Raw genomic sequence first — 25,000 nt, forward strand, 5'->3', positions numbered from 1 at the left:
TAATTTCCAGAGTCTGTTAATATGTTACTTTATGTGGCAAAAGGACTTTGTAGCCATAATTAATTTAAGGATCTTAATTTATGGGAGAGGACTTAGTATTTTCCAGGTGGACCCAAAGTAATCACAAGGCAGCAGAATGGTTAGAAGGCAAAGAAGGGATGTGAAGATGGAAAAAAAGGGAATAAAAGGCAATATGGGAGTTCTCTTGTGGTACAGTGGGCTAAGGATCCAGTGCTGTCATTGGAGCGGCTTGGCTTAGTGCTGTGGTGCAGGTTTGATCCCTGGGAAATTCCACATACCGCAGGCGTGGCCAAAACAACAACAACAACAACAGCGACAGCAACAGCAACATAAAAACTGTGCATCACAGGGACTACATCCAATCTTTCGGGATAGAACATAATGGGAGGTAGAATGAGAAAAAGAATATATATATATTCTTATATATATATGATTCATATATATATATATATATATATAATCATATATATATATATTCATATATATATATGATTTGGTCACTGTGCTATATAGAAATTAACCCAACACTGTGAACAACTATACTCTAATAAAAATAAAATAAAATAAAATAAAATAAAATAAAAGCAAAGTAAAATAAAACGGGCAGTGTTACATGGGACCACAAGCCAAGGAAGGAGAACAGTCTCTAAAAGCTGGAAAAGGCAAGAAGTTAGGTTTTTCCCTGAAACCTCTAGAAAGAATATAGCCCTGTCAACACTGGATTTTAGACTTCTGACCTCCAGAACTGTAAGAGGATAAAATGCTATTTTTTAAGTAACTTCATTTGCGGTAATTTGTTACAGCAGCAGTAGGAAACAAACACCTCTATCCATGATTACGACCTATGAGATTGCACAGTTTGGGTGTATTGATATCCAGTACGTGGATCAAGAGGAAAAATGACTGTCTGCAGTTGAAAGCTTTCTAAATTTCTCTGTGCCCCTCTATTCACATGTGTATATACTAACCACATGCAGATACACAGATACGAGCAACCTACAATGAGAGTTGAGGGCTTACCTTTTCGTTGGAAGATGGTGCTATGCCATTTACAAACAGAGGCCCTTTCCTCCTGTCTCCAGGAGACATCAAAGAAAAGCAAAATATGTTCCACAAAGTGTTGGTGAATGGCATAGCTAGACTATTTGGGGCTGTTTCCAATCTTAATTCCTTTGTAAGCTTCTTTCTCCAGAGGTGTGGCCAGAAGAAGAGAAGCTGATGCTGATCGATATAAACAAATGGAGGACACCAATGGGGTTTAACTTTGGTTCAGAAGATAATCCTACAGAAGAGCCGCATGACATCACCCAGGTGCACAACAGAAGAGCTCTGCTATTTAAGGAGTACAGACTGCTGACAACAGAGCAGGAAAAAAAAAGATTTCCCTTGGCAGAATGAAAGAGGCAGCCTGGCAAAGAGGAGAGAGTGGAGCTTACGTAGGATTACATGAATTCAAAGAATAAACTCTCTGCAACATCCAGGGGAAATCGGTGGAAAGATGAGGCATAAGAAAGAGTACAATGGAAGAAAAGTTTTAACAGCAAAGAACTGAACAAATCTAGAAGCGGGAAAGTTAATGGAGAATATATTGCATACATTGCCATCGTTTTGCAATAAGCTTCTTTTACAATTTGCCTGAAGGTAATCTGTGGAAGGAGACAAGAGTCATGCAGTCATTAAATCATGACTGCCGGTCTCATGATATCTCTGTGGCATATTAAATTTATCATTATCTGAGGCCTGTTTCTCAGCTTTTTTGGCTTTTTGGATGACTTTATTTCGTCCATTTATCTAAGAACTATCAGGCTTAGAAAATAATTATTTATATCAGTGTTTCTCAGCTCATTAGAATCTACAAAGAACTTTTTAGAAACACCAATGCTAAACCTTGACCCCCCCAAAATTCTGATTTATTGATCTGGGTTATGTTCTAGGCATTAGGATCTGTGATACCAGTACTCTCCAGGGGCTACTTACAAACAGTTAGCGCTGAGAACCACTAACTTATACAAACCAAACTCATATTTTTAAGCCAACAGTAATGATCATAATTACTCTTTGCTGCATGTCCCTTGCTGTGAGAGGTTCTTCACCTTGGGGAGGAAATGTTATCCTCAATTTATAGATTTGCATTTATAGTTACAGTATGTGAACCCAAGTTTGATTTCAGTCCTAGGCTCTTTTTGCTGTATTTATTTATTGTTGTAATAGGAGGCATATGTTGGGAGAAAAGTCTATAGTTTGTACAAAGTCCTTCTGGACTTTGAGAATCCAAATAAAAACCTATGGTTGTTTGGTGAGAGGAAAGTTAGGACGACAGGAGTTAGATTTTTATCTTAAGGAATGAACCCATCAAGCCCAGAGAGCCAGATAAATTGCCCATTTATTCCTGTTCAGAGAGCTGGACCCCACTGTTATTGGCTGTGCCATGCATAATGTTGCTCGTACTACTAGGGGCCTCATTCATTTTTCCTTTCTTCCAGGAACTCAGACCTAGACAGCTCTTCTATTACAACATCTCTTCAGATATTAGAATTAATTAGATACTAATTTCAAATCCCTTTAGTGATGCTTGTGAAGAATTTTAATCTCTTTAAGGGAGTCAGCTTTCATCAAAAAAAAAAGATGGTTTGTAAAAAGAATTGTAACACAAATTGTTAAAAGTGTGTAAGACACATAATAGATTCTTGAAGTTATAATTGCACAAAGTGTGGACAGTTTTGCATGGCATGCTAAACAATGTGGTCTTTATGCTTCAGGCAATGAGGGGCTGGGGAGAGGGAACTCAAGAATTTCAAGTGTGAGAGGGATAAGATCAGATATTTTATTTAAAATGAACCCCCCCACACACACATACACATATATATGTATGTATTCACACACACACACATACATATGGCTGGGTCACTTTGCTGTATAGTAGAAATTGGCACAGAATTATAAATCAACTATAAAATTTTTTTAAAAGACGTGGTTATATACAATGGAATACTACTCATCCATAAAAAAGAATGAAATAATGACATTTGCAGCAACATGAATGCAACTAGAGATTCTCATATTAAGTGAAGTAAGTCAGAAAGAGAAAGACAAATACCACATGATACCACATATCTGAAATCTAAAATGTGGCACCGATTAACTTATCTTCCAAAGAGAAACAGACTCACAGACATGGACAACAGACTTGTGGATGCAAAGAGGGAGGGGGAGGGAGTGGGGTAGACAGGGAGTTTGTGGTTAATAGATGCAAACTATTACATTTAGAATGGATAAGCAATGAGGTCCTGCTGTACAGCACAGGGAACTATATCCAATCCCTATGGATAGAACATGATGGAAGACGGTATGAGAAAAAGAATGCATATATATGTATGACTGGGTCACTTTGCCGTACAGCAGAAATTGACACAACACTGTAAATCAACTATACTTTAATTAAAAAATAAACAAAAAAATAAATGAACCACATTTGAGGTTACATGGAGGGTAGATGGAGAAAGGGAGAGGGAGAGGACTTGTGGCAGAGAGAACAGTTGTTCTAGTACAGGAGGAAGGTGATGAAAATGATGGAGAAAAGGAAGGTCAAATCAGAAACATGGTTAGTAGGCAAAATCTACAACGTTCTGCAACTAATATATACGAAAGGTGAGGGAGAGTCAAGGGCACTTCTAGGTTTCTGGCTTGAATAACTGAATGGTATTTCTAGTTACCAAGACATAGACAGGAAGAGAAAGAAACTGGTTGGTTGGAGGAAGGTTAGGGAAGAGGATGTAAATGTTAAGTTAGGCATGGAGATTTAATGGTATGAGGTGAGATCTTCATAAGACAGGGAGACTTGGTAACCAGGCTGAAAGGAGGTTTGGGAACCACTATAGTGATGTGGTGGAGGAGGAGATGCAGGGATAGAATTAGGACTGGGGAGCACTGTGTCACTCTTGTAGTTCTGCCTAGATACCATATCCCTCGTAACACTGTCAATGATAGTCTCTGATGTGGAATATTTCATGTGTTAGTGGTGGCTTCATGCCTTATAGGCCTTGTCACATTCAACTTTTCTCAAAACAGCATGAGCTCTGTGCTTTGATATTCCCATTTTACAGACATTTCAGGAAACAAATCACTAAGTCCTCTATTCAAGTCAACTATTCAACGATATCTTTGATACATTGGAGTTGTCCATGGCATTTTTTTCCTCCGTTTATCATGGCACAGTTTTCAGCACATAGAAGACATTCAAGACATGTTAGCTGAGTAAATGATGAACTGTATATCTTACAGGAGCACCCTCGTGACAGAAAGGATGTGGCTAACAGTCATGAGGTAAGTAGGGTGGAGGGACCTTTTTGGTCAAGTCTTGCATTTATGAAGGGTTGAATAAGTGGGTAAGGCTAAGATAAGGAAGCGATTTCTAACCTGCTTCAGTCTTTAGCCTTCTTTAGGGAATCCAATAGGAGCTATGGATCCTTTACTCTGAGAAAGGCACACTGAGGGGCAGAAATATCCTCAACACATTGAATAGAGCTGAGGTTCACTGATCCTGCTTAAGACAGGTTTTGACAGACACATCTTCAAATTCTTTGCATGATTCCTTCTAAATGACCCACACATCTATTGTAAAGGTCATTTCTCTTATTGCCTATTACAACCACATTTTGATGTAGCTGGAATTAAGCACTAGAGCATTTCTGAGGCATATATGTGATTTTTACTACCTCTCCATTCAGATTGAAGGAAATCTAAGTCCTTTTCCAAATCTATTCTTTGGAGGTTTTAGAGATTCCTTAAAAGGGCATCCTGCACACTAGGAATATAAGCAAATTGAAAACCCCTTCAGCAAATTGTTGATCATTCATAGAGGTCAATTAATCCTTGCATATATTTAATAACATACTCATAGCTATGAACTGCTCCTTACAACCCAAACTAACTATGTGCTCAGGAAAAGTAAATACATTTTAAGATCAGCCTGAGAGAAACATAATTAGGATAGGAATGTGCTGCCAAAATAATTATATAACATACTACAAATTATCATCTAGTTAGTATAAATTGAGATTCATCATTATTACATTGTCAGGATTTATCCCAAGTGATGAACTTATCATCAATTAAGTGTCTCAAAGACCATCAAAGGACTCAAAAAATGTTAAAAAAAGAATAAACTGCTTAATTATTTTCCCACTTCTTTGAGAGCCTACAAAGTATGAAGCAATGTGAGCGTTCTTTGTGTCTAGACACTCGAAAGAAGATTCTTGATTACTTGCATGCATGGAAGCTCAGAGCTGAAGGGAAGCTTAGCAAGATTAGACTCTAACAATCCTATTTTACAGATGAAGTGACTGGATTGAAGAGGAATAATCAGACTTGCTTAAAGTAGCATATCTAGAGGGTCTAAGAAATTCAGATCATAGGCACATTAAACCCTGGTTTGAAATTCCAGCCTTGCCCTTGAGTATATGCCCTGAAACCTCATTTTTCTCATCTGTAACATGGGATATTTTCAGCCAGTAAAAATACATAATTGCAATCAAATGCATAGCATATCCTAGCACATAATGACTACCCCAAAATTCATATTTATTCTATTAGGAGAAGAGCAGAATTTGCAACTGTATCTCCCACCTTTCAGGCTAATACTCTAGTCTAAGTCCCTTATGCTTTTAGAAATTAGTTTCATGGCCCTCACCCGTTTACTGGCATTGGATAGCTAATTTATTGTGACATTCATTTCCAATGTCTCCTTTTGCCTTAAAGTGGCAGAGATTCGGGGTTTTGTTGTTGTTTTCGCTGTTGTATCTATATCACCTTCAATCAGTGCTCAACAAATATATGTTGAATGAAAATGTATTTCTCTGCTGTGTCCCTACCACATTCACTAATTGGCTTCAACTCAAACAACATTTCTTGAGGATTTATGTAAACTGGAAATGATTGGATATTTGGGAATAAAAATAAGTACAGAGGACATGCAAAGCTTAACTAAAATGTGTTCCAGGTTGCATTACTTAGAAAAATCAGTCGATATCTAGGTATATGTAACAGTAGCAGAACAGGACTTCCTTTTAAATTGTGAGATGTTTCAGCTCCCAGCTTAGCCACTTGCTGGCTCTGTGACCTTGAGTGAATTACGAAATCTCTCTGAGCTGTCAGTTTCTTGTATACCGAATTTTGTCATAAAAATTAAATGAGTGATATATTTCACCTGCTTAGCACAGTGCCTGGCACACAGTAAGTGCTGAGTAAAAGGAAACTCCTAAGGTCTTTGGCTTATTCTATATATTTATAATTAGAAATAATGGACTTGAGGATCTGGCTTAGTGGGTGCAGTTTCCAAGAACAGGTTTGCGACCTCTTAGCATATCACCGCTGTACTGCTTGACTTAATGTTTTCTATCCCAAGAAATGAAGACTAATGGTGCCTCTGTCCTGTGGAAACATGGCATGAAACCCATCTAACCACCTTTGCTTGCCTTGTTCACAGCTGTTAGGTATAACTTATAAGGAAAAAAATCAATGCACACAAATATTTGATTAATCAGCATTGCCATTGCATTTCCTAGCAGAGGGAAGCTGGGCATTGAAAAAATACATTTTCTGCCTGGCCTTGTTTTTATGTTAATTGAAACAAAAGAAAAAAAAAAAGAAAATAAGAGCACACAAATGTTGACAAGAGAAAAGGCAATATAATTCTACAAAATATTTTGGTACTAAAATGTTTTATGGAATCTAATGGCTCAATTATAGCTTAATACTCATTGCCACGAGTGTTGTTAAGGGGAAGAAATATCTCCCGTCTGATGTACTAGTTCATGTAAACAAGAGAGCTGGTTTCCTGAGTCACAAACACACTCACCCACTGGCTGCTCTCCAGCTCAGGGAATTGGCCCAGCCCTGAAGCAGCTTTCCACTCTCCCCATCAGAGAACCATTACATTCAGGCTACTATGCTCAAAATTGTGACTTACTTCCTCACTCCCATTGCAGATTTGAAAATGACTATGCTGTTCTCCTAAGAGGCACATTTGTTTTCAGGAAACAAATGCATTACATTCTTAATTGATATAGGGTTTCAGGGTTGAATGAAACCTTCTCTTGGAGGAAACTGAGGCGGTAGGAATGACGTGTTCAAATGTGCTCAGCAGAGTTGAGATTTCAGCCTACTGAGTGAAGTGGAAGAAAGGTGATTTTGGACATCGCTTATTAAGAGCTTCTAGCACCATCTTGGATCATTCACTTTATATCCAATGAAATGTATTGAGCACTCATTGAATGTCAAATAACATTACAGCCATCGGAGATTTGGGAGATCAATGTGAAGAAGGCTTCTATATTCTCAGAGATTAAAGTATAGTAGTGGCTACAGATAACAAACGAATCAATGTCCTTAGCTAATTACAGATTTTTATTTGGGTTACAAAACAACTAAGTAGAGTGCAAGGTCATGAGGAATGAGAAGAGCTCCTTCCTCTTTATTTCCCAAGAGTTACTCATGACGGCTTAGGTGAGGCTGACTTTGGACAAAAATGGTGAAGGTGTTGGCAACTGCAAGCTCCAAGGCTTTAAAGTAGGGAAAGGAGGGTACGTCATGTGACCAGGCAGAGTGCCCCTGAAACAGCGTATTGGAGGCTGGAGACTAAAGGCTAGCAGGGAGGCTGGAAGGGGAGGGTGCGTCATGTCATACAGGTCACAGGTTTTTGCATTAAGAGCATGCTCAGTAGATAAAATTAATACTGTCTCTGAGCTTCAGTTTTCATTTGCCAAAAAAAAAAAAAAAAAGAGGCTAGTATCAGTTATATCAATGGTTATTAAATCAAGTAAAGGGGATGGAGGCGAATGCTTATCACCCAGCACGGCACTAGGCACATGTTAGGAGTCTTTTCCTAGAGTCTTCCTACCTGGCACTTCATCTGCAAATTCATCTGCTATCAACTACTTGGAGGAATCATACTCAATAGGAGAGAGCGAGGGTGCAGGTGTGGTGGAGGGTGCAGTGAGGCATCAGTGGAAGGATGGTGGGACTTGGGGAAAGTCGAAGTGAGGAGGAACGGGGGACCCGGGATTTCTACATTACAAACAGATTCAGGAGAGGTCAGCATCCTCTAATAGCAGCAGGATGTCTAGTGGGAGTTGGTGTGTGGATGGGAGAGAAGACATCAAGTGATCTGATGGGTCCCATGTGTATTTCATGCTAGTGGTTGTCGAGGCCATTCTCAGACTGCAGACATTCACAAAGACAGTTTGTTCCCATTGAGAGCCCTGCTCCTCTCTCGCCTAATCAAGCCTTGACATTTGAATTTCTAACTAATTTTTGGGAAATAACTTTTCAGATTCTCATCATATAGTACTTGTTCAATATGAATAGAAATAATTACTTTGCTGAAGTGATTAGCATGCCCAAGAATAACTATAGACTTTCTCCCAAGTTTCACTTTTAGATAAATGTCAAATATCTTTTTTAAAGTGCATTTGATTTCTTTTTTTAAGAGAATCATTAAAAAATGGTAAAATATGATGAAGGTACAGGGAAGTACGGGGAAATAATGAGAAGTGAGCATAAGAAGAAAGCCAAGTTGACCTGGCAGAGAAAACTTTCTCAGCAGTAATTTTAGTCACCAAAGTGTAAGAGCTGTTAATACTAATTTCGTCTAAAGGAGACCAGCAGCAAGTGGTTGTGTTCCCCCCAGACATTTCTAGAAGCCTACTTCAGAATGGAAGCATTATCCATTCTGAAACGGGGACCCCTTATGGCAAAGCGGGCACACAGGCTCTGAGATCAGGGAGTCCGGAGACCATAGCGTAGCCTGGCTATTCAGAGAGTGACCTTGCATAATGCGCTTATCTGAGCTTCCATTTTCGCCACTCTGAAGTGAGAATACCAAATTTGCTCAGGATAAACTGAGACGACAGAAAACACCAGACACCATTTTGGCACCTCAGTAGGAGACACAAGTCTCTTCTTTTCCTTCCCACAGAAGAAAGAGATTGGTTGAGCGGTGGCTGGCATCAGGATCCTGAACCTCCAGCCCTCAGACTTCCTAGAAACCTTCTGCAGACAGATCCAGGGAAGGGCTCTGTCTTTGTTTCTACATGTTGCTGCCCAGGGCTAACCAAGCAAGTTAAATTTAATCCCAGGAGTATCCCTGCTCCATGTAGAATAGAATAGAAAGTCCTAAAGTCTTCACTAACTTTTCAAACCACAACAGCCTCCAGGAGGTCGAAATGAAGCCCATTATGCCAACCTGAGTCCTTCTCTATGATTTCAAAAAGAGCAATAGTTCTTTCACAAGCAGTAAGGTAGGGCTTTCAGGCTGGAATCTTTTATTTATTTATTATTTATTTATTTATTTATTTTTTGTCTTTTTGCCATTTCTTGGGCCGCTCCCGTGGCATATGGAGGTTCCGAGGCTAGGGGTCGAATCGGAGCTGTAGCCGCCGGCCTATGCCAGAGCCACAGCAATGAAGGATCCGAGCCGCATCTGCAAACTACACTACAGCTCACGGCAACGCCGGATCGTTAACCCACTGAGCAAGTGGCAGGGATCGAACCCGCAACCTCATGGGTCCTAGTCAGATTCGTTAACCACTGTGCCACGACGGGAACTCCTGGAATCTTTTAAAAAGGTTCTCCTCCCCTCCCAATCTTTGCAGGTCATTGGTCTAGAACAAAGAGGGGATGAACAGTCTCTTTAGTCACTTTCCCCAAGCTTCACAGGCAATCTTACCATTCATATGACTAGGAAAAGGAAACAAGATAAAAGATGATAGAACAAGGTGAGAAAAATGTGCCAATGGCCTGGACAAAGCCGAACTAATCCTATTCCCCTTTGCCCCTGCCAGACATTTCTTGGGAGGGCTTTTCTTATATGGTTTTGTGTTTTGATTTTTTTTTTAATTTTCCTTTAAATGATGTCATCTCTATGCTACAAAAAAAGAGTCACTTACATGAAAATAACTTTATATCCATATTCATCAAAAATAGAAGAGAAATTCTAGCAGTCCCTGGCCTTGGCCACCATGTACTTCTCTTGGCTGTTCCAAGCTTCCCCTTTGGGAGAGATATGACCAGTTTTGTGAGCCAAATGGATTTCTAACCAAGAGAGTCCTCATCAGCAAATCATTCTCCTAAATGTAACAGAAGTACCTAGCTTCTGCTCTAAAAGATTCTTGGGAAGGGATGCTTTCTGCATTTTGAGGATTACACATAAAATCTGGGTGTTTTTCTCAGTTCTGGTCCACACTCCATTACACAATTTAATGACTGTATTAAAATTCTCAAATGAAGCCTTAAGATAAAGGGCAGCTGATTATATTTATTCACCTTTAAAGTTCTTTCATTACTGACATCACTGTAACATGTTGGCTTTCTTTCCTGAGAGATATTTATACTATCCAAAGTTTTTTTTATTTTAATTAAAAAAATGTATAATAGTTGATTTACAATGCTCTGTCAATTTCTGCTGCACAGCAAAGTGACCCAGTCATACATCCATATACATTATTTTTTTCACATTATCCTCCATCAAGTTTCATCACCAGTGATCAGATAGAGTTCCCTGTGCTATGCAGGGTTTCATTGCTTATCCATTCCAAATGCAATAGTTTGCATCTACTAACTGGAAACTCCCAGTCCCTCCCAGTCCCTCCTCCTCCCTCTGAAAGATTTTTTTAACACAGCTATAGTCTAGAATTAAGTAACAGATACTCTGCCTAATTGGAGAAGCAACAGTGTTGCAGTAGAGAAAATACCAGATGGGCTAAAGGTGTCAGAGTGCCAGTTCCTGGTGGTGTCACTCTGGGAAAGTTATTTTACCTCCTCTAAAGTGAGAGGATTAGCCCATATGATGATGTCTATGATCATTTTCAAGTGCAATTTTAAACACATTCTATAACTCAAAGAGTTCCCGTTATGGCTCAGTGGAAACAAATCTGACTAGTATCCATGAGGATGCAGGTTGATCCCTGGCCTTGCTCAGTTGGCTAAGGATCCAGTGTTGCCCTGACATGGCTCAGATCCCCTGTTGCTGTGGCTGCAGTGTAGACCAGCAGACACAGCTCCAATTCTACCTTTAGTCTGGGAACTTCCATATGCCATGGGGTGCGGCCCTAAAAAAATAATGTTCCGTAACTCAGTGGCTTCCGAGTGATACCCTTCAAGTATGAGACATAGCACTGCAGAGTCAGGCTGGACCACTGCGCCAAGAGAGTTCTTCCAAGTGATTCAGAAACCCACAGTTGTACACTTGTGTGGAAGAGATTAGTCTATTTGTGAGATTAGTGCCCATGACCAGTCAACCACACAGCACACCCCAGACCTTTTAAACTAGAGAATGCAATAACAGCTTGTGCCATTTTAGATAAGAACATTGCCTTACGCCACTGTAACCGCTTAAATACAGAGAGACACCCATTAGGCCATGGTAATAACCTGGCTATATTTTTTTTCCTCTCCTCCAAACTCTATCCCCTCATCTCTCTCAATGCTTCAACTTTAAAGATCTGGCTTGCCTTCCCATTGTCTCTGCTAGAATTTCTCAACCTCAGAACTATTGGCATTTAAGGCTACATAGCTCTTCACTGGGGAGGGGGGCAAGATTTCTGTGCCTTACCAGATGTTGAGCAGTATCCCTGGCCTGTAATTACTAGTTGTCATTAGAGTGTCACTGTCCCCAGTGTGACAACCAAAAAATGTCTCCAGAGATTGACAGAAGTCCCTGAGGGAGTCAAATTACACTGAGGTGAGAACCACTGGTCTGGGTTTAATCATTTTTTTGTTTGTTTCTTTTTAAATTCTGAGTTTTCTTTCTTAGGCATAAGATCAATGCTATATCTCAAAGTATTCAGAAAGTATTTACTCTCTTGTTACCATTCTTTTTTTTTTTTTTTTTTTTTGTCTTTTGGCCATTTCTTGGGCCACTCCCGCGGCATATGGAGGTTTCCAGGCTAGGGGTCGAGTCGGAGCTGTAGCCGCCGGCCTACACCACAGCCACAGCAACGCGGGATCCGAGCCACGTCTGCAAACTACACCACAGCTCACGGCAATGCTGGATCCTTAACCCACTGAGCAAGGCCAGGAATCAAACACGCAACACCATGGTTCCTAGTTGGATTCGTTAACCACTGAGCCACAACGGGAACTCCACATTTTTTAAGAGTATGGTTGATTTATAGTGTTGTGCCAGTTTCTGCTGTACAGCATAGTGACCCAGTCATACATATACACACATTCTTTTTCTCATCCTGTCTTCCATAATGTTCTACCCCAAGAGGTTGGACTTAGTTCTCCATGCTGTATTCATTCTAAATTGATAACATTACTAACACCTTTCATTTATATAAGGTTTCACAACACACCAAATATTTCCACCCAAGCTGTCTGTGGAGGTTAACATATGGCAGCCCATTCTCTGTAACAAATCAGAAAAGAAAAGCATCTTTTCTGTGACTGACCCTGTGCCCCTTTCCACTGTGCTCAGAATCTTGCATGTTTGACAAAAGATGTCTTTGCCATGAGGAAGATATTCAGGATGAGTCAGGAACTGTAAATGAAATCTGTTTGTTTTTTTTTTTTCCAAGAAATGTAAAAGAAGAAATGCTTAATGACCTTGAAATGATACTGTTCTCAATCTCTGCTGACAGGATCTACCCATCTCCTAATATGTACACAGGACCACACATCTATAACTTCATACCAACAGGTGGTCTCAATGAAGTCTGAGTCTATGGCTCTTTAAAAGTGTTCTGAAAACTGTAATCTTCAGCCTCAATTGGACTGCTGGAGTTTTATCATGCTGCCCTAAGTGAAACCAGATGGCATTTTCGAGAAAGAGAAATGAACTCATCCCCCACATTTTCATCTCCGTTCTTCCCCTCTTACCTGCTTAAGGATTTCAGCGGCTGTTTCATGTGAACAATCAAATATCACATAGAACTCCTTGCCTTTCTTCATCTCCTTGAGTAAAGGCTTGGCATCTTTATTCCCAGAGGGCAGCTGGCGGATTTTGATTTTAATGTTATATCTGGAGGGAGCTTTGATGAGCTCTTGCAGACGAATTAGACCTAGAAAATGACATTCAATCATGCAACCGACTGCTCTGTCCAGAGTATTTGTTTATTGCTAGTTATAGTTAAACTCACATCATTCCCCAAATGTAGCAAGAGGCCACCTACCTAAAGGTTACATTATTGGCTTCTCATTTGTCATTTCTCTTTCCATGATAGATTATATTGTATTTTCCTTTTGTGGGTATGTGTCGCTGAAAGCACAATTTTCCCAAGAGCATTTTGAATTTTTTAGAATGCAGTTGTCCTCTCCAGCTTTCAGCCAACACCACAAATCTTTAGCAAATCAAGTCTGCAACTATTTAAAACTTAAACTTTTGTTAAAAAAAAAAGGTGAAGTTTCCAAAGATGCTTTAAGAAATGTATAACACCTACTCACTTAAAAAAATAGAATACTAGAATTTCGTGGGTCAATGAACCTCTGTAAACTTTTCATCAAGTATTTATATACAACATGTCATTTATCAGCTAATTAGTTCAGTTGTTCTCTACAATCTTTCAGTTCCTGCCTTATAAGCTATTGGTAAATGGCTTATTATATTTTCTTTTGAATATGATTGAACATTGAATTGGAAAATCTTTTATTAATTTAAAAGAAAAGATGATAGCACTTTTTTTTTTTTTTTGAATGCACCCATGGTATATGGAAGTTCCTGGGCCAGGGGTCAAACCTTCACCACACCAGCAACCCAAGCCACAGCAAGATAACATTGGGTCCTTAACCTGCTGCACCACAAGAGAAGAGCCAAGACCGTAGAATTTTTTTTTTTTTTTAAATATGATAATAAAGGCAGACACAAAATTCTTTAAAAATCCACCATTGGTAATGTAGGAAATTGTATAAAGCCAACTAGCTTGATGAAAAATATTTAATTCACCACAGGTTTGAATCTACTGAGCTGCACCATTTTTAAAAATAGAAGTGCTTTAGTAGGGCAAGACCCACAGCTAAATAAAATTTCCGTTTTATTTCCACCAATATTAACAGGTGCTTGCTACACTGCATGATGTTGATTCTCATTCAAACACTCCCAATGGAAATTGAAATTTTTTTTTTTTGTCTTTTTGCCATTTCTTGGGCCGCTCCCACGACATATGGAGGTTCCCAGGCTAGGGGTCAAATCAGAGCTGTAGCTGCTGGCCTACACCAGAGCCACAGCAACGCGGGATCCGAGCTGTGTCTGCGACCTACACCACAGCTCACTGCAATGCCGGATCCTTAACCCACTGAACAAGGGCAGGGATCGAACCCGCAACCTCATGGTTAGTGGATTCATTAACCACTGCGCCACGATAGGAACTCCTGAATTTTTTTTTATTGCATAGTCTGTGCCTTCAGGATATGTCAGCTTCACATAATCAATAGGAAACATTAAGCTTTATCACTATTCAGAGAGAAATTGCTGTATGCACTGTGCAAGATACAGCATGGATGCCAGCTTCCTCTGTACCTGATGCATTTTTTATTTTCTCATTCTTTTTAGTTAGCTATTTGTTTCTCCTAGAAGCCATATTTTTCCCTCCAAGATGTTATGAGTCCTCTAATACCTTGAGTGAGTGTGGTTCTGAAGTAAATTTTGAGTAAGCCACTCTTCAGAGTCAAAGGGACCAGAACAAGGAAGGCAGGAGTCGTAGAATTATATCAAGATTTAGCACTCACTATCCTTTTAAATTTTTCTAAAATAAAAATTGAAAATTGTTAAAATGGTAGATTTCCTGGGCTTTTTTTTTTTTTTTTTTTTTTCAAATCAACCAGTGTGGTTGAAGGCTCCCAAGTACCATGTCACTTGTCCTCTTACTTACAGAATCACTTGTACTAATGGAAGAAAACTGAACACATAGAGTTTCGTATTTGTTAATTCTCACAATAACCATATGAAGCAAGTGTTATTAGCTCCATTATTTCAAATAAGAAAACCAGGGCTCAGAGCAATTAAGTATCTTATTCAGAGTTACAAAGATAGGAGGAGCCATGCATTTAAATTGTCTATGAGTCCAGTGTGCGCACCCTTCTTCCTTGCAGATATAGGTTGTTGGTGTGGAGGGAACAGATAACAGCTTTGGATTATTTGATGAGATGGGGATAAAGTACAAACGAGGACCCATTCTCCTTTCTTCTTTACTCCAGGCTGCATGCAAGTCTCTCCTGTTTTTCCCCTATTGCCCTCTGGCTTTGCAATCACTTTTTATTTTTATTTTTTCTCACTTAAGCATGACCGCAAAGAAGATCAACGTGACCTTTACATAAAATAGGAAAAAACATTTAAGAAGAACATTTCATATGCTTCAATGAACGGCTCCCTTCTTTGCTCAATGCATGTCAGTCTTGAAGTGCGTCTTCCTACCATGATGACCTAGACACATGTTACTGGCACTTGAAATTGAATATGATCTTTCCCTTCATTCATTCATTTATGGGAAAACATTTCCTGGATGTTCACTGTATGCTGAGTCCCACGCTAAGTGCTTAAAGCATGAATACTTCTTGCTCTAGGGTCCTTACTGCCCATAGAAGGATTTCTCCTATCAAATCTTGTGATGTGCATGGGGTATCATTTACCACTTAGTTTTATAAACTGTGGGCTGAGGCTGATGGAGGCTGGAGCAACTTGCTCAAGGTTGTGCTAAGTGGCAGATGCAGGGCTTCAAGCCAGGTACACCTCTGACTCCTCAATGTAGAGGTCTTTTTACTAAATAATGGCCCTCCAGATTTTAGATTTAAGGTCAACTAACTGACTGCATGACTAACTACATGCATAACTAACTGCATAAATAAAAGAGAAGGAAAAAAAAAAAACCTTTGGGCCATCATAAAACATTCAGCCTTTATTTGGCAAATGGGATTATTAATAAACAGGCTCCCTCAACCTCTAAAAAATTAACAGTGAACTTTCACAACTGTTTCATAAAAGAAAGTGATTTTAATGCCAACAGAGGACAAAGGAGAGCTCAGTACAAAAGACTAGTTTTTAGTTGGATTAAATTTAGCTTTCAGAAAAACTTACTACTAAGCCCTAATTTTCACATTTTCTCTGTATACAGGTGAATTGGCCTCAGGAAAGGAGAGGATCAGCAGATTTAAGGATTATGTACCCAAGTATAGAAAGACCCATGAGCAAGGGACAGGGAGGTTTACATTTCTCTTCCAAAGCAATTGTTTGTTTAAAAGAAAGCCTTTCTGCCTTCATTAGCAAATATCACAGAATTCAAATTTCAAAAAGCTTTGTAGTTCACAGGAGATAAAATTTAGAGAAAGCTTTCTCTTTTATTTGCATTTTATAGCAATTCATCAATCATTTACACTTCATTGTAAACCTTGGTTAAAACTTGGTTTGCTAAACAAATCATTACTTCCGAGAAAGAAAAGTGATTGAGGCCCAACTTCTAACTTTGCTAATGGCTCTCCTGTGTGTGACTGCCAGCCCTGCCAAAGTGACCCAGTGCATCCAGTTGGGACTCCTGTTTCAGAGAATGGTAAAGGTGCATGCAAACCAGCAAACCTGGTGATGGTGATGGTTTTTGTGTCTTACCAGGTTTAAGAGACTTTAAAAATGAAATGCAGGGAAGGTAGCAACCAAACAAACCCAAGTGAGGGCTGTTCTGCTGTTCAAAACTGACCTGAACTCTTCAAAATGTTAAGGTCATGAAAGACCTGGCAAGGTCAAACTGCTTTAGACATGGCAACTAAATGCAATGAGTGATCCTGGATTCAAAAAATGTAATTGGTACAGTTAGGGAAACTGGAATATCCTACGTCTACATCAATATTTGTACTGATATAGACGTATAAAAGTATTGTCTCAATGTCGTTTCCTTATTTGATAATCACAGTATGGTTACAAAAATGAAAGTCCTTATTCTTAGGAAATATTCTCTGATGTATTTAGAGGTAAAATGGTCATGCTGTCTGCTGCTACCTTCAAATGGCTCAGCACTACTACTACTTATTATTATTGTTGTTATTACTGTAGTTGTTTTTATATTGACAGAACGATAGAGCATTAAAGTCAATAAGGCCAAATGATAACAACGGCTGAATTTAGATGCAGGATGTACAGGAGTTCATTGCACATTTCTTGCAAATTTTCTCTAAGTTCAAACCTTTCTCAGTAAATGACAGAACATGAGCCTCCTTCCTCCTCTCCCACCTGCAGCAGCGCAGTTGGAAACTGCACCATTGGTTTCAAAAGTGCTTAAGACCCTGTTTATTTCCCATGACTTGAACTGGGCTCTGCAGGTAGAGATAAATTTCAAAAATGTCCAAATGGCCGATTTTAAATATTCTCTTTGGCCATTTATCTACTCTGTGTTCTCCAATATGACACAAAGAAATGCTGATTTACATGCACACCAATTCTGGGAACAGGTGGAACATATGGAGGAGCAAAACAGAACCTGCTATTTCCAGTAGGTCTTTAAAATTTCTCCTGCCTTCTCCTTAAATAATAATAAACTTTGCTATTTGCATGGCCACTTTTTATGAAGTATCCTGCATGTCTTATAAATAGCTCAGTAAACCTCAGTGTACCTCTGAGGTGGATAGGTGTCAGTGCTATTTTACAGTAAGGGAAGTGAGGCACAGTGAGGTTAATTGTTTAGATTGGCCCTGAAAATGAGTCACAGATGCCAGGAATTGGAAGAGACCTTAAAGGTCAAACCCCTACTTGATGCATGAATCCCCTCCACACAGCTGCTTCTGAACACCTCTTGGTTTGAGAAATTCTCTAGCTCACTTTTTGCAGCTCAATTCAGTTCTGGACAGCTTTAGTTATATTTAATGAACAGCAGTTCAAAAAAAAAGTGCCTGGGTTTTCTTGAGTCTTAATCCAATCCCTGTTCATTACACCACATCAGTGGATTTAATGTCATGAAAATGAAGGTAATAAACCATTGGGACCCAAAGATAAGATCACACATTTAAAATGTTAATTTCATCTTCATTTGAACTTGGAAACATGCAAAATGGCATTTCACAAACTTGTTGGTATATTAATATATCCAAATCTAATAAGATTCTTAAGGGGATCTATATGCCCTCCAGAGAGGAGGAAAAAGTCAGAACTGAGAAATGGAAATGGGTAAGTGTGTGAATTACCTGGGGAAATACAGTACTTTCAAATGCATATCTTCATACGTACGATTTTTTTAAAGAGCTTCAAAAAAGACTTCCCAAAAGAGAAATTGTGTCCCTTAAATGCAAAGAAGCTGATAGAAGAATCTAGTCAAAATACTTGAGATGAACTATGTTGCAGTTAGCTCCACCAGTATATTTTGGCCCTGAATTCCAGCTATTATCAATGGTAGCTAAAAATAATACACCACCATGAAATATCTGGTTTCCTGCATGGATCTCTGAAAATCTGAACAGGGTTCTGGTCAGGGGACGGAAGTGGGTAAATAGGAAGGGTAGGACAGAGCGAGGGCAGAAGAAAGGGAAGATAATCTATTGTTTTTTGGTGCTGCATGCCAAGGACTTTCCATTCCCCAGCTATTTCATGTGAGAGGGCATGCAGCAGGGAGTCTTCGTTATCACAAATAGTCATAACACAGTAATGTGAATTGTGATTGCTGAAGGTGAAATGATTCACTTAGTCTTTTGCTTGGCACTGACTGTGTACAGAATGTCTTTCACTTTGGCTTGACCCCCTATGTCAAAGTGTTTAATTTCCTTCAAGTCCAATTTTTAGATCTCAGTCAAGATTCGTGGTTCTGTATAATATTCTTTCTATGTTCTATGGGAAAATGAAGGAAAATATAATAGGTATAACAAATCAAGTCACTGTGTAAATATAGCCAAAAGAGGGGTCCTTGCCCTTATTTACAGGGTAGTTGAGTATGTTAAGTGAGCTATTTATATAAAATAATTATACCAGTGTATGGCAATTAGTTAGTGCTCCAAGAATTTAGTTATTGTGATTTTTGTAGTTGTCATTTTTCTTGTGCTTTCCTTCTGGATTTATTTTTTTTTTTATTTTTATTTTTTTTGTCTTTTTATCTTTTTGCTATTTCTTGGGCCGCTCCCGCGGCATATGGAGGTTCCCAGGCTAGGGGTTGAATCGGAGCTGTAGCCACCAGCCTACGCCAGAGCCACAGCAACGCGGGATCCAAGCCGCGTCTGCAACCTACACCACAGCTCATGGCAACGCCGGATCGTTAACCCACTGAGCAAGGGCAGGGACTGAACCCGCAACCTCATGGTTCCTAGTCGGATTCGTTAACCACTGCGCCACGACAGGAACTCCTCCTTCTGGATTTAATGTTTCTTTCAATCACTAACATTATTGTAAAGCTTTGAGACTATGTTTTAAGTAAGTGACAGTTAATAGTTCTTCATGGTATGCTGAGTTTTGTAAATCTCCTGGCTCTGTGTGTTAAAAACAACAACTTAAGACAACCATGGTTGAAAAATAAGCCTCTTAAGCACTATATGTTATAAACACATCTGACTGGAACTCATTTCCCTAATGGCCTCATCTAGTCCTATCTACATGCTGAGGACTCTCAATTTTGTATCCCCAGCCCACGCTACATTCCTGAACTCCAGACTCACATATTGACTGCCTATTTATCACCTTCATTTGGAGGTCTAGAAGACATTGCAATATCAAACTTAACATATTCATGACTGAACTCTTTATATCCTTATTTCCCCAAACTATGTCTGTTTATACCTTTCCCCATCTCAGTCAATGGAAACTCCATTCTTTGGCTCAGACTGAAAAGCTTAGAGTCGTCTTTGATTCTCTCTTTCTCTCACCCAGGCTCCACCCACTTAGAGCATTATACCAGCTCAACATCAAAATATTTCCAGAATCTGGCCATTTCTTATTCCTCTATTGCTATCAGTTTATCTCTTGCTTGATTTCCCTATGAGCTGCCTATTTCGTGTTTGCCTCTCTGTGCTGTTTTATTAATACAAGGGCCAGCGTAATCTTTTTATGATGTAAATATGATTATGACACTCCTCTTCTGAAAACCTTTCAGTGGTTTCATATTTCATGAGGAGCCAAAGCTCTTTCAATATTCTAAGGCCCTTCTCTCTGACCCGACCACCATTCCCCCTCTCGCCCTGATCCAACCGCACCTGCCTCCTCATTTGTTGTAAATAGAAGTTTATTGGAGCACGCCATACCTGTTCAATTACATAGTGCCTGTGCATATTTTCTTGCTCCCTCAGCAGAGTAGAATAGTTGTGACCAAGACACTATGCCCATAAAGCTTAAGCTATGTAGTACCTAGCTCTTTTGAGAAAAAAGTTTCCTGGCCCCTGTTCTTCAGAATCAGCTAGGGCTACATTTTATTAAGATTGGCCTTGAGAAAACAGAAAACTGCTGAATTTCTCCACACTGCCTTTGGAGCTCAGCTTCTCAGCTCTTTTTGATGTGTATGAAGGGATGGAAGCCAGGCTTCCACCAGGGGTCTAATGAAGCAGAGGGGATCACCAATGAGTAGCAATTTCCCATTGCCTAGGGTCACCTCTGAATGTGGGAGTCAGAGAGAAGTAGGTGACTGATGGGAAGAACATCCAGGCAACAGAGAAATAAAGAGAGAGAGAGATGAAGCAAGGTGAAACTTCAACTCCCCCCAACAGTTCTCTAGGGTCTTTCTACATTTGCTCTTCCAGAGGACAGAATTCTGCCTGCTAGTATTTAGTGATTTGAATTTTGTCCTTAGAGACATGCACAGTGCTCCCATCGACTCCAATGGGAGTCATGGACCATTTGGTCCCATAGACATCTGTGCTGGCTTCAGGCTATTTAACAAACTCCTAAACAAATCCCAATAAAGTGCTCTTTAATGGTACTTAATTCTGGTGTAAGGGTGGGTGCTGAGCATACCTAAGTCTTCTCTTTTCCTTCAGGTTTTGTAAGTTTCCTCCTTTTTATGACTAGATAATTACTGCAACTGAAATCCTGAGTCAAGCAGTGTTAAACCCACTCAAAGTCAAAAGATGTCTGCTTTTATTGATCTCAGTTGACCTGTTTACTCTCTGGGTTCCAATTTAATGGCTCAATTGATTATTCATTTACATTTTTAATGTCTTTGTGAGCAAAATCATTTAAACATGAATCATCTCTAACTTAATGGGCAAAATACAAACTCATTTTGGATTTTCGATTTCAGCAAGTATTTATTGAGCAACTGAGCTCAGGTGAAGTTAACAAGGATGAAAAGGAGATTTCTGCCTCTTAGGAAAGGTACTAGAAAGAAAGTTCAAATTTCTTCCTATGCAAAACGGTTGTCAATTGTGAGTGCTCCCTTGAAATCAAAAGGGAGGTTAGGACATCAGCTTTTATATTATCCTTTTCCAAATTATATTTTGTATAAATGCAATTTGAAAGCTACAAGAATTATGCTCACATCTTTATGTGAACTTTCTTAAATTAAATCCAGATGTTTCAATATTATTCACTGATTTGTTTTCCTTTTAGATGGTCCTGCTTTGCTGGTAATGGTAGAAATAGAGAAAATTATGCTATTGAGTGTACTATCTAATGAGAAATAGTAGTATTTTATTAACTCATGGAGTTCTCTATTTACAAAGGTAGACAACATGGAAGGCCTGACTATCGTTATGTTTATAACACAATATATATCTTAAGGCTCTTTAAATGTGCTTATAGAGTTCATTTGATAATATGTTTTCTTCCTTCACAGCAAGCAGGTGAAGTTCTAAAAATATGACTGCCTGTAGCTTTTCCTTCCCAGTAGAAGTGTTTTGAATATAATATTTATAAATTATATATCCAATCACCTACCTTCTCTTCTTTCTAAAATGAGATGAGGTATAAGGAAATATGTAAATGCATATTTCCAACCAGAATAGTTACTTTTATCTGACAGTTTAAAATGGAAACAGAGTTTAGGGCCAAATAAAGGAGGCTTACTATTCATCCTCTGAGGAATAGTAAGTGCTGGTGCCTGGTGAAAAATATAGTGAAAAAAATGAAATACAATTTAAAAATTCAAAAGTAACTTGCTTTGTTAATTTTCACTGGTAATTGTATTCATCTTATTAGTACATGTGTGGATTAAGGAGCTAATTTCTATCCTCGAAGAAAAAATATTTGGAAAGTAAATAGAGTTATTCCTTCCATATGTAATTATTAAATACTTTCATATATGCCAGGACTGTGTTAGGTAGCAGGTTAATAAAATAAGTAAGATGAAATTCCAACTTTTTTGAATTCCTAGTCTTATAAACAAGTAAACAAATAATTGAGGCATGTGATAAAATGCTTATATTTACAGATTGCTATTATCTCCTCAAATGGTCTTTAGAGAGCTTTAAGAAAGAAGAGGTTTTTTTTTTTTTTTTTTTTTTTTTGGCTTTTTAGAGCCGCACCTGCAGCATATGTAAGCTCTCAGGCTAGGTGTTGAATCAGAGCTGTAGCTGCCAGACTATACCACAGTCATAGCAACACAGGATCCAAGCCACATCTATGACCTACACCACAGCTCACAGCAAGGCCAGACCCCCAACCTACTGAGCAAGGCCAGGGATCGAACCTGTATCCTCATGGATACTAGTTGGATTCATTTCCACTGAGCCACAACAGGAACTCCCAAGAAGTGATATTTGGCTGTGATCATGGACGAGCTTCCACTGTGGTATTGGGTGGAAGATCAAAGTGAGGGGCCAGCCTCAGAAAGAGAGAGTTGGGCGGACTTGGGGATATTGAAGGTATGATGCACTCTTCATCACAGCTGATGGGAGAGTAGGGGATGTGAGCAGCTAGCGTCTAGATTAGTGAAGATGTAAATGCTTGGATGGTGATGAGTTTTAAATTAGGAGGCTTGGATTTTCTTCTGTGGACAATGGAGAGTCACTGCAATATTTAAACTGAATAAAAGGGGTCTTGAACTCCAAAACAAACCTCAAGATATAAACTGAAGGCAAAGGGGGATGGGGCCAGTAAAGAAACTTCAAATAGGGGAGGGTCAGAGAAATGTCCAGCACCACATATCTGTCCCTCACCCTAAAAACAGGCAGGTGGAACAAAGCAAGCTTCAATAAGGGCTCGTTATTCAGGGTTCCTAATCTTCTTCCCAGGAAATGGTCAGCTTTATTGATACTACCTTTAACAGGATTCCTCTGTTTACTTGCCTTAGAAATGTTTCCTGACATCACATAGTTATTTACTGAGTTAGAATCATATTTCATTGGTCATTTTCAAAATTCCTCTGCATTACTTAAGGAATGGGGTCATAATCACAGTTTTAATAGAGTTGGATGCAGAAATTATATCTTTAATATTCAGATTGGATTACAACATGTATTGATACAGTGATATTTCTTTTTAAAAAGTGCCCCTAAGTTTGATGATGAAAGGTTATCAGAAAGAGTCAACTCACCACAAGGAACTGGAATTAGCTGCGCTTGGCATTCTTAAATTAGAATATGCAAATAGCTTCATATAAAAGAGCATTTTCATGCACACTACTGAGGAGTCGATGCCTATAGAATGCTCTGGTTCCCTTTAATTCACACCGGGCGTGGCCAGGTGAAGGCTTGTGTGAGTCCCATACCTGTGCTGTCTTCATACACCACAGTCACTGTTTTCCAGTTGTAGTAGAGGACCAGATCCAGGACCGCTCTGCTGATGGCCGCGTAATCCGGGTAGAGGTTGATGTAAAACAAGTCTTTGTTGTCCACCGAGGGGTGTTTCCAGCGAGTTTGTATATGTGGAACTTCAAGAGCATTGCAAATAGACTGCACAGCACTGACAGAGGAGCTGTGGGAAGGGCCAAAGAGAGCAGCCACACCAAGAGCCAGCTGGTCACATGCTGATATCCACAGGCAAGAGAGAGGAAACCAGGGAAGGTGGGGGAGAGAAAGAGAAAGTTCTGTGAATTTAATCTTCCCTTTCATGGCTCCTCTTTATTTTACTTTTGGAAACTTTCTTCTATTCTCCAACTATATGTGGAGGAAATATGCTTCATCCAACTTCCAATATCTCCGGGATACTAAATACTAGAGACACAAATGTGGAAATGATTAGCAACACATCGCAGGGCCAATGCCTTGAAAACAAAAATGAGTTGCTGGTTGCACTTCATTACTTTTAATCAGTTGGAGTCTAAATTTCTTGCAGAGTGTGGTGTCACCCAGAAGCACTCAGAACTACTCTACAAAGTCATTTGCCAAGTGAACCTCTTGTGAATCACTGTCATAGGGCAGTGTGGCAATGAAGATATTATTGTGGTCGGAGAACGCCGAAGACTCTGGGTGGCTGCAGAATACTTTAATTCCAGTCTTCCCCAAAACTCAGAAAGGAAGGTCTAGGCTATTGAAAAACGGCTGAGCTGTGTTAAGTGATATGGGTTACCCAATTCATTACAGAATAATAGAATAGCATAGCTTTAAAAGCATCTTAGAAGACATTTGGTCCAACCCACTGATTTCATATGTGATGGAGTGAGTCAGGACCACTGGATGATGGCAGAACTGTGCCAGAGCCCAGGGACCCAGCTCAATATTAGCCAACAAAATCAAAAAATTGTACATAAAAATTATTTTTTAACATTTCTTTATTTTTTGCATTATAAGGCTATATATACTCATTGAGATAATTTAGAATACTGAAAAGTGTAAGGGAGAAATAAAGGTCATGAAAACCCAGCATTCTGGAATAATATCCATTCATATTTTAGTGTTCCAATTTATTAAAAAATGAACACAATATAGGTGCAGTTTGATACATTGTTTTCTTCATTTAACACTGAATTTAATGCTAAAAGTATGCTCTTTCCCCCAAGTCATTACAAATTCTTCAAAAGTATATTCTTGGTTCTGTAGAATAGCCTATTTTATGGGTATATCATTGCTTATTTAACTATTCCTATAATATTGAACAATCAAGATGCTCCTAATTTTCGGTTATTATAAGTCATATTAAAGCAGTTCATACATTTTT

General features: G+C 39.1%; 1 protein-coding gene across 9 annotated transcripts in view; it reads right to left on the reverse strand.

The window, feature by feature from the left end:
• The window catches only part of GRIK1 (glutamate ionotropic receptor kainate type subunit 1), a 419,248-nt gene that overhangs the window by 144,026 nt on the left and 250,222 nt on the right, over positions 1-25,000 (reverse strand). For all 9 annotated transcript variants that reach the window (XM_005657138.3, XM_021070896.1, XM_021070893.1 and 6 more), the window contains 2 exons: positions 23,613-23,870; positions 12,898-13,079 (listed from right to left, as the gene is read on the reverse strand). In XM_005657138.3, the coding sequence (XP_005657195.1) occupies positions 12,898-13,079; positions 23,613-23,870 (440 nt within the window). The remainder of the gene's footprint in view (positions 1-12,897; positions 13,080-23,612; positions 23,871-25,000) is intronic.

Source organism: Sus scrofa, chromosome 13 (assembly GCF_000003025.6).
Source record: "Sus scrofa isolate TJ Tabasco breed Duroc chromosome 13, Sscrofa11.1, whole genome shotgun sequence".
NCBI classification, from domain to species: domain Eukaryota; kingdom Metazoa; phylum Chordata; class Mammalia; order Artiodactyla; family Suidae; genus Sus; species Sus scrofa.